Source organism: Miscanthus floridulus, chromosome 17 (genome assembly GCF_019320115.1).
Source record: "Miscanthus floridulus cultivar M001 chromosome 17, ASM1932011v1, whole genome shotgun sequence".
Lineage (NCBI taxonomy): Eukaryota > Viridiplantae > Streptophyta > Magnoliopsida > Poales > Poaceae > Miscanthus > Miscanthus floridulus.
In genome coordinates this window covers 84,319,784-84,334,167 of record NC_089596.1, presented here as the reverse complement: position 1 = coordinate 84,334,167, position 14,384 = coordinate 84,319,784, and the positions used below count along the sequence as shown (strand labels likewise).

The 14,384-nt window shown below is 51.6% G+C and overlaps 1 protein-coding gene across 1 annotated transcript; it reads right to left on the bottom strand.

Moving 5' to 3' along the window:
• Positions 1-2,610: 2,610 nt before the first annotated feature.
• Positions 2,611-3,705, bottom strand: LOC136516951 (PRA1 family protein B2-like). Its single transcript, XM_066510456.1, has one exon. It carries the CDS (start codon positions 3,578-3,580, stop codon positions 2,927-2,929), a length of 654 nt encoding a protein of 217 aa, XP_066366553.1. The 5' UTR covers positions 3,581-3,705; the 3' UTR covers positions 2,611-2,926.
• Positions 3,706-14,384: the final 10,679 nt, after the last annotated feature.

Below are 14,384 nucleotides of genomic sequence, written 5' to 3'. Positions count from 1 at the left end.
ATAAAATTTTAAAAGTATAACTAATTTTATGATGACTATGACATCCATAATATAAATTAATATTGGCAACAATATGACATTGTCCTTTGAAGTTTGTATCGAATTAGAACACAGTATGGATATACTACCTCCGTCCTGGAAAGAATGGAACTATAGGTTGCGTGCCACAAAAAGTAGTTCACCTTTGACCAAATTTTTAGTGAATAATATTCATAATTATGTCTTTAAATTAATTTATTATGAAAATATATTTTATAATTAATTTAATGGTATTTATTTAGTATCATAAATATGAATACTTTTTTATCTATAATTGATCAAACTTAAGATACTAAAATGCTACACTGTGCTAGAATTGCATTCTTTTGGAGACGGAGGTAGTATATTTTTCTTTCATTGTATGACACATAACTCGTAAACTTTAATTTTCATAGTGTCCTTGTGTTGGTCAGTTAGACATTGAGTTTTCGTGGCTATTTTTGTGAATTCTAATATTTGATTAAAATTGATAAGGAGTTAGTTGTCGTAATGCCAAAAATTGGTCTGTCCATTTCCACGTGACAGTCATCAAGGATTGCACTATATACGCGTACAGCATGGATAGATTGGAACGGAATGCTGAACATTCCGGTGCATGATTCGACTAGTTGGACCATTGACTGGTCCATCTTCTAATAATCATAAGTTTTATTTTTTATCAAAATTACATCAACAACTTTAAGAATATCTATTTTTTATTGAAGAAGAATCAAGAGTTAACGACCCATAATACTATATTTAGAATTTATATTTATAAGAACAAACCGGAGGCATAAAATAAAAACGAAAAAAAGTCGCAGAACCCAAACGTGGGAAAGCCAGAAAGGGCAAACGGTAAAAACAAAAAACAAAAAAGCCACGGACTTACCGACGTAACGTTTGGCACAGGAAAAACGGGCGGAGGGAACTTTCCGAGTGGGTGACTGAGCTGGGCAAAAAAAAATTGAACAAATTTGGACTCTTTAATAATGGGCTAACCCTGCTACCGAGAAGACTAGACTCCATTGCCCCGTTCGTTTAGGCTTGTTTGACAAGTCATGGCTGGAAGTACTGTTGTCTGATTTGGTATGAGAGAAAAATATTGTTCGTTAGCTGAAAAAGTACGGTTTATAAAAAAAAATCCCAAACGAATAGGGCGCATGTCATCGCCAGATATGAGCTGTGAGTTATTCTACCTCATACGAACATAGGTCATGAGTTTTGTTTACATACGAGATACGTAGAGCGTAAATCAATATTGTATTAGAATTAGATTCCTTATTCATCGTCATTAGATGTGAGTCCTAAATCGTCTGAGTATGGATTATGAGTTCATACGAGATACAAAAAAAAACTTTCCAACGTCAAGTAGCTAGGGGAAGTGGACGAAAAAATAGGTGGATATCAATATCAGCGATCTCACTTCGGGCGACGACACAAAAAAAAATGTGTTGACTATAGAAAAACATCACAAGACAGTGCTGCTGCAAACCTGTGCCAATTTGCATCTTGCGTTAAATATTAGACAAATCATATCAATGTGTCGCAGATTAATTACTGCGCCGGGTAGTAGGATTTTCAGCAGCAAACTTAACAAAATATTGTTAGCAAGATACTACCACGCAGCCAGTCCCATCTAAGCAAAGCAGTCAAGACACATATCCTGCATAGTCAACACGAAAAATACAGACCACCTTGATATATCTGGAGGCCGACAGTGAGACAATCCGCCATGCAAATTCAGTAGAAACTCCAATCTCACCAAAGCAATGGTTCTTGGCACCAAAGTGTTAGTTGATAAACTCTGGGATGTATTTTTTTCAGAAACAAGAAATCTGTTACTTGGAGATAAGTTTAGATCAACTAGAACTGTTCGTCAATTGCTATGGGCAAAAGATAAACTGGTCATAAAAAAACTGAGTAATGCACTACTGATCCATCTCTTAAGCCCTAAAAAAAAATAAAGGACACTACCAAGTAAAGTTAGCAAGTTCATACTCCAATGAGAATAAACAAAAGATAATATACAGCTCATAATTTCATAAACCATCTGTCAAAAGTTTCCTGGATATCTCCGGTGAGAGTAAACATAAGACAACAACAACAGTGTAAGGCTATAACCAAATTTCAGAAACAATTTGCAGGACATCAGCTGGAAACCAGCAACTGGTCCAATCCCAGTAACAGTTTATTATCTTCCTCGCCTTGATCTTAAAATTTCAATACATCAAAATCTGATATAGTGGTCTGAAACAATAAAAGACCACCTCAAAATGATTGCCACACCAGTGTTTATTTGTCTGATAGCGGGATTCTACATTAAAAAAAAAAAACCTGACTATCACAAAAATATTATGGAACTGATTGTCCATTCTTGCTTAAAATCTTATTTCAGACAACATCAGCAGTTAACAAGACAAAGTTCAAGCAATAGTAGATGATCAAACAATTTATCATACTCCAGCATGATTTTAAAGCGAAGACATACAGCATCCAGCAACATATATCATACCACATGCCACTCCTCAGCACTCATGGTCAGAAATTGTCACAAGTTTGCACAAGCATATATCAAGTAGCACAAAGAAATACTAATGGAACAACTGAACGAGTGAAGCATATTAACGTTTTATCACTTTGTGCGAATGAAGATACAATACATATTGAAAATCTGACACCACAAACTCAGTACTCGAATACTTGGCACTAAACTCAACCATAGGGTAAAATCTCGATAAATTTGCTGATCTTCGCAGAAGCCAGCACTAAGCGAGTAGATCCGTAGGTACACACGAAGAGGAACAGGGGAAGCAATAAGCTACTGCTACAAGACTAGATCCACACAATTTCTAGCTTAATACGAACTTGTCGAGCCCAAGACCCCTACCAGATCGTGCCGTCCGCCGCCTCAAACCCCAGATCCGGGTCCGCCAAGGAATGATAGCAGCCCTTGGGCCGCGCTGTTGCCGGGGGCCGCGTTGGGCTCGTCGAGGAAGAGGTCCTCGGGCACCCGGAACGCGCCGTGCGCCGCGACGAGGGCCCCGCCGACGAGCAGACCGGAGATGATGAGCGACGCGACGGAGGTGAAGAAGAGCAGGACGAAGGACGCGCCGACGAGCCCCAGCAGCGTCTCGCGGTCGGAGAAGGTCCGGCCCAAGAGGACGACAGGCTGGTCGGAGGCGCGGAAGAGGTAGAGGAAGCACCAGGCGGCGAGGAGGCCCAGGAGGATGAGGAGCGAGAAGGGGTGCGCCAGGAGCGAGGCCCCCAGCGCGAAGGCGACCACGGCGGCGTAGTTGACGCGGAAGTAGGCGAGGTTGCGGCGCAGGCGGGAGGTGGCGTCGGAGAGGGAGTCCGGCTTCGAGAACGCCGAACGGTCGAGGAGCTCCCCCCACGGCCGGCGATCGGACAGCGAGCGCCGCGCCGAGTCGGAGAACCGGCTCAGGAAGAGCCGGAAGGCCGGCGTAGCGATCGGCGCATCGGGGCCTCCGGCGGCGGCCGGGGACGATCCGGGGACGGGGTTGGTCACCGGGAGGAGGGGCGGCGGCGTCGGTGCGGAGGCCATGGCGACCGGGATTCAGAAGGAAGCGCGTGCTCTGCTACGGGAGATGGGGAATTGGGGGAAACCTCGCTGCTGTTGCTGGTGGCTGGTGCTGTGTTGTTTTGCGGTTTTTGTCTTCAGGAAAAGATGTTGCCTGCCTGTTTCCGTGGTTGCCTGGTGCCTGTTTTTCAAAGATTTTTCGTCATATATCGAATCTGTAGACATATACATAAAGCATTAAATATAAATAAAAAATAAAATTAATTACACAGTTTAGACGAAATTCATGAGACGAATCTTTTAAGCATAATTAGACTATGATTGAACACTAATTACCAAATAACAACGAAAGTGTTATAGTACTATTTCACAAAAAAAATTTCGTGAACTAAACACGGTCCTGGTCGGGCTGTCACATTGGACTATACATGCTTGCTTGGTTCTGTGCCTGTGACAGTAGGCCTATGTATAACACGGGTGCACATGTCAGTCATAGAAACCGCAAAACTGTATTTTGGGCCCGTATCTTCTAAAATCTTCTAAAAGAGTATTTGGTTTTACCTTCTAAAATTGACTAAAGACAATAAATGCAGCGGTAAAGGACCGTGATGCCCTCCCCAATTATCCCTGGCGCTACTCTCTTTCTCCCTCAGCTCCGCACGCCACTCTTTTCCCTCCAGTCTCCTCCCCACTTCTCAAATGCCACAGCCACGCCTCACACACGTTCCGCCGTCGCCGCCGCTTCTTCCGGCAACGTCATCCGCCGCCGCCGTCGCCGGATCCACGCCCGCGCTACCCGGATCCGCCTCCCCCTCACTCCCCCTGACCTCTTGCTTCTTCGCTCAAGCCTCCCCCTCACCGGCTCCATGAGGGATGGCGGCCGCCGCCGCCGACGTTGGTCCCGCCGCAGGGAAGGTCACCGGCACTACAGGACGTGGCGCCTCGGCCCTCCCTGCGCCCAAATGGCGGTTGCTACATGTGCCCGCCACCGCCGCCTCGGCCTCCGGCCCCGCGGGCGGAAGGACGGGGTGGTGGGGCGCGCGAATCCGACGGGCGCGAGGGAGCAGGGGCGGCGAGCGCCGGCGTGGAGGAGGGAGGGAGCGGGGGCGGGGCGTTCGAGATGTGGGGGAGCGTGCGGTCGGGAAGGGTACCCCAGGTCCAAGATGGACTTTAGGAGCTTTTAGGAAAGGGTGGAGCTCCTAAAGTTTTTAGAAGCTTTTAGGAGGAGTGTTTGGTTCTTTAGGCAAATTTTATCTAGATTTTAGCTCCTAAAGTTTTTAGGAGGAGCAACCAAACAGTGCCTTTATTATGTGTTTGGTCGGCTGCTCTAGTGTAAAACTATTGAGGTGGGTGCATGTTAGTCGAACATCTTGTAATTTGTTCAATTTAATGCGGCAACTATCTAGATTTGTGTATATTGGTCCAACATTTTGTAGCCTATTTAATTAGATGCAAGAACTTGGCTTATTGGTGCATATACAGTCCAAACACATGTGTTCAATGTCATTGGGAGCTACTGCATCATAGTGTGCTCAAGCTCATCCAACACTTAGCTGGAATCGCTGGGATAGTGACTCATTTGCAAGCAAGCTTGATCTCACATTGGATTTAATTTAGGCTTGGTCCATTTTCAACGAAATCAAATAAATCTTAGCCCATGTGAATGTTATAGTACAATATATTTTAGTCTCATATGCAATTTTGACTAAAGGTTGACTCAACTCAAATATGTGAACTATGTGTGTTCCTATTAAAAAGTTGAAGGGCACACCACAACGCACGCGTACTGCTGCCGAGTTGAGCCGTGAAGGTGCACGAACTGAGCCACGCCACGACATTTGTTCGGGTGTGCCAGACGATCAAGTTTTTAGGGAGCCACGGTTGAAAGTGCATCTAGGCCCTAGTGGGTTTTAGCACATTGATGTTAGTACAATTAAGGGTAAAGATATTTGTGAGATGTGCAGATATTATAAGCATAAGTTGGTGCACGACAACACAAGGAGACCCCCCCCCCTAAATTCAAATTGTTACGGCCTATTGGCGATTGAAGGCTTACTTTAAATTTCTATTTTGAATTTGAGTATAGAAAAGTCATACTATTAAGAGGGACACAAACTAGTAAGCTTAAGGGAAACCAAGTGCTCACTACCTATCCTTTTGAACAAACAAACCTCCAAAAACCAGTATTATAGTATAGAAAGGAAAAACCCAGTATACCGAATTTCGAATAAAACCGAAGAACCAAACAGATCGGTTTGGTTAACCGAATGCGTACCCATAAATAGATGTTGCAGCTCTACCTCCACGATGGACAACCCACTTATCAACTTTAACGAGCCATGAATGACCATGGGTAGGGGTGAAAATAGATGAAAACAATATTATAGTATAGAAAGAAAAAAGAGCGGTTTGGTATTTTTCATATTTATGAAATCAATGGCAGATTTTATGTTTGGCCAGATTCACATGGTATCATAATATAGTAAACGATTCAAGTGCGTGCTATGGTATAGCTTCCAAGGATAGTAGAGTGTAGAAAGACACGCCGTTACAATGCTTGGACCGTATATGCACTAATGAGCCAAGTTCTCGCACCAAATTAAATAGATTACAAGATGTTGGACCAACATGCACCCACATACCTTCCGTCTCGAACTCTCTCGTCGTAGCTACAGTTGAGAGAGGCGAACCCGTGCGCTTTGGTCTCCGCCGAGGAGCCGACAGTCTTCCTCGCCTCCGATGGCCTTTGGGCCTTTGCAAGGTGGTGAAGACCGTAGGACTCTCGTCGATCGAAGGGTTCAGTACTAGTAGATCTAGGTTAGGGTTTTTGATGGCGCCGTTGTCTAGGAATAAGGTCCTCTCGTACTCTCCTCCATCTCGGCGGCGCTCTTCTCCGGTGCCGACGATGAGTGCGTGGAGGTGGAGTCTGGCTTCGCCAGCTCGGGTACAGGAGTCCACGCGTTGTGTGGTTTCATTGCCTCATGGAGGTGGTGGTGCTGGCGGTGCGCATCGTCAAGGGTACACCGATAGCCGCAGGCGTTTCGGCTAGCTGGAGAGTGGATCAAGCTCGAGCTTCCCACGGAGCGAGTCGACGGTGGGCATCAGTCCATGGTCGGAGGAGTTCAGGGTGTGTCCTTGGTCGATGCTCCTTCATCGACGTTTTCATCCTGGCCTCGACGTCGGGTGTCTACTGCGGCTCGCTTCAAAGCATTTATGCGATGGGGCTCCTCCAGATCTGGGGTGATCATGGCGTCTTCTTCGACGACGGCGACATGTGGATCGATGGCGGCGGTCGATGGAGACTTCTGGCTATTTTGGGAATCACAGGGTCCAGGGGCCTCAATGTAATTTGTACTTTTGTTATGGGCCTTTGTGTAAGTTGGTTGGGACAGCTGTTCATGTATCCTCCTCGTACGTATCTGTATTCGTATGCGTCTTTGTATGTTTTCCTTATCCAGTAATACAGGTACGTTTAATAAAAAAAATGCACCCACCTAGATAGATGTTGTATTAAATTGGACAAATTACAGTATGTTGGACTAACATGCACTCACTTGGATAGTTGTTGTATGGTGAGTGCAATTTACTCTTTTTTTTAGAATCGTTTGATCCGCTGCTAGTGGTGTGGACCTGGTCAGGTTGACACTCTTTGAGATGGGCTAATTGTAGTATGGGCCCAGTTGGCTCAGTTAATGTTTTGCGTTCGGAACGATGTTTGTTCCTTTTCCTTTGTATTTTAAATTAAATTAAATAAAACTTTATTATATGTCGTGACAAAATTTTACTGTGCTTATATTATGAGAGCCATTTATTAGTTTATGAGACTTAATGGTTTAAATTGGAAGTACTCTATTCGGTTAATTGTAAGCCGTGCTGGTTTTCTAAGTACGTAACTTTTGCTATGTACCTAGATACACGTTATGGCTAGATACATACTTACATATTAGGAACTATACTGGACGAGCCACAAATCAAAGCTTTTTCTCGTTCAATGTTCATTTTACGAAAAGAGAGAAAAATGACTCATGTAAACAGTGTAGATATAGTTGATGGTGTAAGAGGAGCCGGACGTGCAGGAAGCCATGTCAAACAGGCTCCTGAAAGGAATCTAGGATCCAATAGGCACTCAAGTTTTGTGGGTTAAGAAATGATTCTTAAAACAAGTTGGAGGGCATGTTTGTATTTACGTGTCAATGAGAGCAGGGGTAGTGGATCATACCATCAAATCGTTTCACACAAGCGAGGTCGCTCCTTGGTCGTCTATGGCTTCTGGGTGGTCATCCTCTTCAGCGTCAAAATCAAGGCCCTAAATAAGGGGGTGTTTGTGTCGGTGTTTCGGACCGGGGGGTCCTCAACCAACTAGTGAATTTGAACTGCGTGCCCCTAATCTCGGATGGTGATGCAAAGAGACACAAGATTTATACTGGTTCAGGCAATCGGTGCCCTACGTCCAGTCTGAGAGATCAATCTTGTATTCCTTGCACCGAAGTGCTTATAGTAGGGGGTTACAAGCTAGGTGAGAGAGGGAGCTAGTCCCAGGTCTCGGCGAGGTGTCGTGTGGGCTGCTTGAGACGTTGCTCTTAGGTGGCTGGGATGTGTATGTGTGTGTGTTACAAGGTGTTCTCCCCTCTCCTAAGTGGCCCAAGTCCTCTCCTTTTATAGTTGAAGGGAGGACATGGACAGTACATGTGCTAACTATACGGCGTCGTGCCAACAAGGGCGGTGTGTCCGAGCCCTATGGCCTGTTCCTGTGGCGGTATGGTCGTCGGAGTGGTCCGTCCTTGGAGCACTGGGACGGCGTGCTGGTCCCATCTGATCTTGTGCGTCGTGGGAGCCCTAGGACTGCCTCGGAGTAGGTGCAGCGGTGAACGTGCGTGCACTGTAGACTGACTGTGTGCGAGGCCGAGGCTTGGTCGGTGCCGAGGCTGCACCATAGTGAGGGGCCTCGACGGGCACGAACCCTGAGATGGCCGAGACCTTGGTGTACAGTGCCGAGGCCCTGAGAGGGCGGCTGATCTGGCGCACTGGCTTGGAGGCGGTGATGACCCAGGCCAAGTTGTCCGCGTGATGTTGTTTTCGAGGTAGGGATCGTGGGGCATAGTGCAGTGTGGGCGCTGATCGTGGGCACAGCATCAGAACACAGTGGCCGGTAATCCCCGCCGTGCCCTGTCCCAGCCGGTATGGCGTTGATGCGACCTCAGGTCCCGTCGGCCATTCTATGGTGTCGAGCCATCGTCCGACTGAGATTGCGGGAGTGGTTGAAGTATTAATGGGACATGATGTGATGTTAGGAGGGTCGGTTGAGGCAGGGGCGACGGACTATGGATAAGCTGGCCTCACGTGATATGGAGAATGAGGCCTCGCGCGAGACGGAGAGTGGAGCCTCGCGCGAGATAGAGAATGCACCCCCTGCCAAGGCCTTCCGTTAAGAGCCTCGCGCGAGGCGAAGATTGTGTTCCCTGCTGAGGCCTTCCATGGAGAGCCTCGCACGAGGCGGAGATTGCATCAGGACACCGAGACCTTCTGCGCGAGGCTCGAGGCGAGGCGGAGAGCCTAGCGGGCTCGGACGTGGTGGGTGAGGGGTCCATGGCTTACCTTCTAGCTTTGTTTTTTGATGGGACTTAAGTGACCCCTTTGATATTTGCTCGGGGTACCCTATTCTAAGGTACCTGACAGTAGCCCCCGAGCCTCCGGGGGAGTGCGTGCACTCTCCCTGAGGGTTTGCCGAGGCTTGGTTTATTCCCGCTCCCGTAGGAATTGGGTTTTGTTTCTTGAGGTTCCGGTGGGTGCACGCGAGCGCACCCACCGGGTGTAGCCCCTGAGGCCCTAGAGGAGTGGAGTTACTCCTCCAGGGGCTTTTCTTGTTTTCGTGTTTGAGCGAGGAGTTTTATCGCATTTGTCGAGCCCATAAGCGCAAGTTCGGGTTGCGGGGGTCTCGGCGAGGCTGCGGGAAAAGCCCTCTAGCCTCCACATGGAGCGAGAGGTCCGTCAGGGATCCCCCTGACTTTGGGTATGACCCTCATGCTTCCTTTTCGCTCGGAAGGAGGGGTGGAATGTGCCAGGCTACCCTCGATGGGCACGAGCGTGGACACTTCTGGTGAGCTGTTATCGGGTAGTCCGAGTGGAGGCCCGAAGCCCATTCGCTAAGGGTCGGCTAGCGGTCCAGAGACACACTCCAAGAGTACCAGAGGGTTTCTCTAGTGGGTGCCAAGGCCGTTCGCTAGGCCTCGGTGGCTCGGTGTCTCCCTACGGTGGGATCCCATTCGGAGACTTCCCTGTCGGTCTCGGACATGACTTAGGATGCCCCGAGCAATTGTTTGCTCGGACCTCGGCTATTCATAGGCTCGCCCCAAGGTCGTCCCTGACTCTATTGCCCTAGGGCAGCTATCGAAACCTCTGGAGGCCCAACCTTCGAACCCCTAGACCATAACGGGCTCGGTGCCCTTTATCGTGTTTGTAACAAAACTTCCAGCGTGGACTTAGACCGTTTGTCTTTGTCTTGGGTGCAGGAGGAGCCCCCGAGCCTCCGCCAGGAGCAGAAGGGCGGTCAGGGGTCCCTTGGCTTTTTCATCCGACCCTCACATATCCTTTTCATTCGGATGGAGGGTTTGCTTGCCGAGCCCATTCTGGTGCGAGCCAGAGCTGCTGGTCTTGGCAGGGTTGTAGGAAGAGCCCCTAGCCTCTGCACGGAGCGAGAGGGCTGTCGGGAGTTCCCCTGGCTTTTTATACGCCCCTCGCGCGTGAGGGTTTGTTTGCTGAGGCCCCTTTGGGTGCAAGCCCGGGTCATGGGGTCTCGGCGTATCTATAGGAAGAGCCCCCTAGCCTCTGCACAGGGCGAGAGGGCCGTCAAGAGCTCCCCTGTCTTTTTGTATGACCCTCACGCTTTCTTTTCGCTCAGAAGGAGGGTTTGTTTTGCCGAGCCCCTTCGAGTGCGAGCCGGGGTCGCTGGGTCTCGACAAGGTTGTTGGAAGAGCCCCTTAGCCTCTGCATAGAGCGAGAAGGCTGTCGGGGTTCCCCTAACTTTTTGTATGACCCTCATGCTTCCTTTTCGCTCGGAAGGAGGGGTTGAATGTGCCTTGCTACCCTCGGTGGGCACGAGCGGTGGCACTTTCGGTGAGCTATTATCGGGTAGTCCAAGTGGAGGCCCGAACCCCATTTGCTAGGGGATGGCTAGCGGTCCAGAGACATACTCCAAGAGTACCAGAGGATTTCTCTAGTGGGTGCCAAGGCCATTCGCTGGGCCTCGGTGGCTCGGTGCCTCCCTACGGTGGGATCCCTTTCAGAGACCTTCCTACCGGTCTCAGACATGACTTTGGGCGTCCCAAGCGTTTCACTTGCTTGGGTCTTGGCCCTGTATAGGCTCACCCGCGGTCGTCCCTGACTCTGTTATCCTGGGACGACTGTTGAAACCCCTTGGGGCCTAGCCTTCGAACCCCTGGACCATAATAGGCTTAGAGCCTGGTTCCTTCATATGAAAGGAATAGGCCGAGGGGAATATCTTCCCTGTTGACTCGGTAACGGGTGGCGCGCCTTTTGAGGTGGTTTTCTAGGGAGGCGAAACAACGCCTACTGTCGTAGTGGCTGGGCATGACATGGTGGATGGGATGTAACTGTCCTCGCATTTAATGAGGAAGTCGTGGGAGCATGGGCCGGCAAAATCGGCTCGTGGATAACTGCGCCGGATCGGGGGGGGGGGGGAACTTCCCCGATTTCATCGTCTGTTCGTTTCGCCTCCTCCCTGCATAAATACCCAAAGAGTCTCGCCCTCCTCGTCTTACCTTGCCTACATTAGCACTGCCTCCGTCGAGCCATCGCTAGAGCAGCGGGTGCTGGGAAGAAGAGGGGAGAAGAGTGAGCCTAGGGAGAAAGCAAGAAAAAGCGAGAGTGTGGGAGAGAGAGAAAACTCACCGCCGCACCCGATTCCTCCATCGCACTCATGGCTGGCGACATTGTCGTTGTCGAGGCGGACCCCTGGGATCTGTCGGACGTCACCGAGGAGATGCTTCAGTCGCTTGTCGATGGTGGACTCCTTCACCCGGTGACAGACCCCACCAGGCCAGAGTGGATCGCTCCGTACGGCGAGCCAGAGCCGAGGCCTCATGACGGCTACGTCGTGAGCTTCGTCTCCTTTCACGAGCGTGGCCTCGGCATTCCGACGGATCGGTTCATGCGGGCGCTCCCGCACTACTACGGCGTAGAGCTCCACAACTTCAATCCCAACTCCATCGCCTAGGCGGCTATCTTTGTTGCTGTCTACGAGGGGTATTTGGGGATCGCTCCCCATTAGGAGTTGTGGCTCCACCTATTCTAGGCGGGGCATACTACCAAGCCAATGGGCACGTCGGGTATGAGGAAGGCGACGAGGGCCAGCGGCTGCACTCTCCAAGTGCGCCAGGACCGCCTGCACCTCTACATCCAGGCCCAACTTGCGTCATCCAATCGTCGATGGTACATGAGTTGGTTCTACCTTCGCAATGATGACGGAGGACTTCCCCCCTACACCGGACGGATTGTGGGGAGTTGCCCGGAGAGATGGAAGTACGGCATCCCGAAGGACGACCAGCCCAAGCTGCAGCCGCTTCTAGAGGGGCTAGCGAGGCTACAGGGCCACAGTCTCACCGTGGCTGTGGTCATGGCCGCCTTCCACCACTGGAGGGTGCTGCTACTGATGGCTTGGCGGCGATGGTTGTTCGAGATGAAGCTGGGTGAGCCCATTGAGGGCACCCGGATGTCCTCCTCTGCCCTTTCCAACGAGGAAATTCTTCGTCAAGTGGGGGAGATGGTAGAGGCGAAGCTGAGGGGTGGCAACTTGACCCCTATCGTGATGCGGCCATCATGGGGGTTCCTCTCGCTGGTAAGTCGTATGCCGCTGTAGCCTCCGAGCCTCCTTGATCTCCCCTTACCCCTTATTTCCTTATGCGTGTCCATCGTTTCTGCAGGGGATGAGGGACGTGCGCTCTTCTCTACCGCCCATTCTCGAGGACGCGAGGCGGTGGGCGATCAACCGGGCGCATGCCGATGCGTAGAAGAAGCGAAAAGACACCAAGGTGACGAAGCGCACGAAGCAAATCCTCGCGCGTGTGGAGCTAGATAAGCGCTGCCGTCAACAACGGAAGGATGGTCTCCCGTTGGAGGAATCCCCGTCGACATCGCTGTCGACGAAGGCCTTGGACAGTGATGACGGGGGTGAGGTGGGGCGAGGTCCCCTAGACCACCTTCCTGACATAGTGAAGGTGGTGCCCGGGGCGTTGGCAAGCAGCCCGACGCTCCCGAGAGGAGGAGGAAAAGCGGACCCGGGGTCAGCGGTTGCCCGCTCCGAGGCCGAGGCTGACACGCCCGAGGCACGGGCGTTGGGCAAACACGTCATCAGCCCGGTGGGCTCGGCGGCTATGGTGGAACAAGTGGCGGTGGAGGCAACGCCACCGCCCCCGTAGAGGACCGAAGGGGTGCCGGAGTCCATTGAGGACCGATCGGCACCGATGGATACAGTGGTGACGCCTCTGCTGCTGCCTCCGCCATTGCGGATGAGGTTTGACGTGGCAAAGCGGTTGCCACCCCATTCAAGGTAAGTGTATTTTTGGCAGGGTCATAGTGCCTTCCGTTCACCTTTTGGTCTCGCACTGACCCTGTAGGTTATTTTTCCTTAGTTGGAAGTGGCCTACGGATGAGCTTCCCTTGGTGCCCCTTAAGGCACCCAAGGCGAGCCCCGGCTCCTCCGCCCACTGGGTGGCGGAGGCACAAGCCGCCATCCAACACGGTGCGGCATCGGCGAGGGTCGACCCGAAGGAGCCGGCCGCCTAAGGAGGGGCTGCCGAGGCGACCCCTACGCTGACGAGGGAGGGAGTGCTTCCGCCCCGCGAGGGCGAGGCTCACGAGTCAGATGGGGCCGGCGTGCCCTTGGTTGCCGAGGCCCCCGGGGTCTCCGAGGCTAAGGCGATGGAGGCTAGGGCGCCCAAGACCGCCGAGACCGCAGTGGCCGTGGTCGGTGTTTCTGCATCCGCCAAGGCCACGATAGCGGAGGCCGAAGCCCCTGAGACCGTTGAGGCCATAATCTCGGAGGCCGGAGCCCCCGAGATCACCGAGGCCGTTGTGATGGCGGCGAGGCCGTCTATCCAGGAGGCGGAGATGAAGGCGGCGGAGGCCTCGGTGGTCGACGCCGAGGATGCCGGTGCCATGGAACAGTCGGCACCGATCTTGGGAGAGGGAAGCTCAGCCCTCATGCGGGCGCGACCCAAGCCTCGTGGGTGGGATCACCCATGGGTACTGTGGCGGAGCCAAGATGACCCTGAGGGGGAGCCTCTATTTGCCCTCGAGGACGCAGTCGAGGGTGGGCGCTGGGGCACCTTTGAGCAATATCGCCAGCTGGCGGAGCGATCGCTACGGATGGCCCTGTCCGTGGTGGCCGACGACCTGCCTAGAGTCACTCAGGTTCGTGTTTTCCTTTCTCGCGCGACATTGTCCTTTTCTGGTTTTGTTGCAATCAATGACCCATGTTCTGCTTCCCTAGGAGCTCGAGACCCGGTCCCTTGGGAAGTCGGTCTTTCTTTGGCAGGAGAGGGGCGTCTGGGACCAGCTTTAGTGGCAGAAGGGCCTTCTTGCCGGCGCCAATGAGCTCCTGTCGGCGTGGAGCGCGAAGGTAGAGGACCTCTGCCTTCATTGTGCCGACGCAAAGGTCGAGGCGGCCATGGCCCAGACGCAGCTCGCCCCTCTGGCGGCGCAGGTCAAGGAGTTGGAGGAGGAGCTCACCCGCGTGGTCAGCGATCGGGATGCCTTCAGGGGCCGATCCACTGAAGCTATGGCCTCGGCCGTGGCTCTTGCGGGGTAGCTG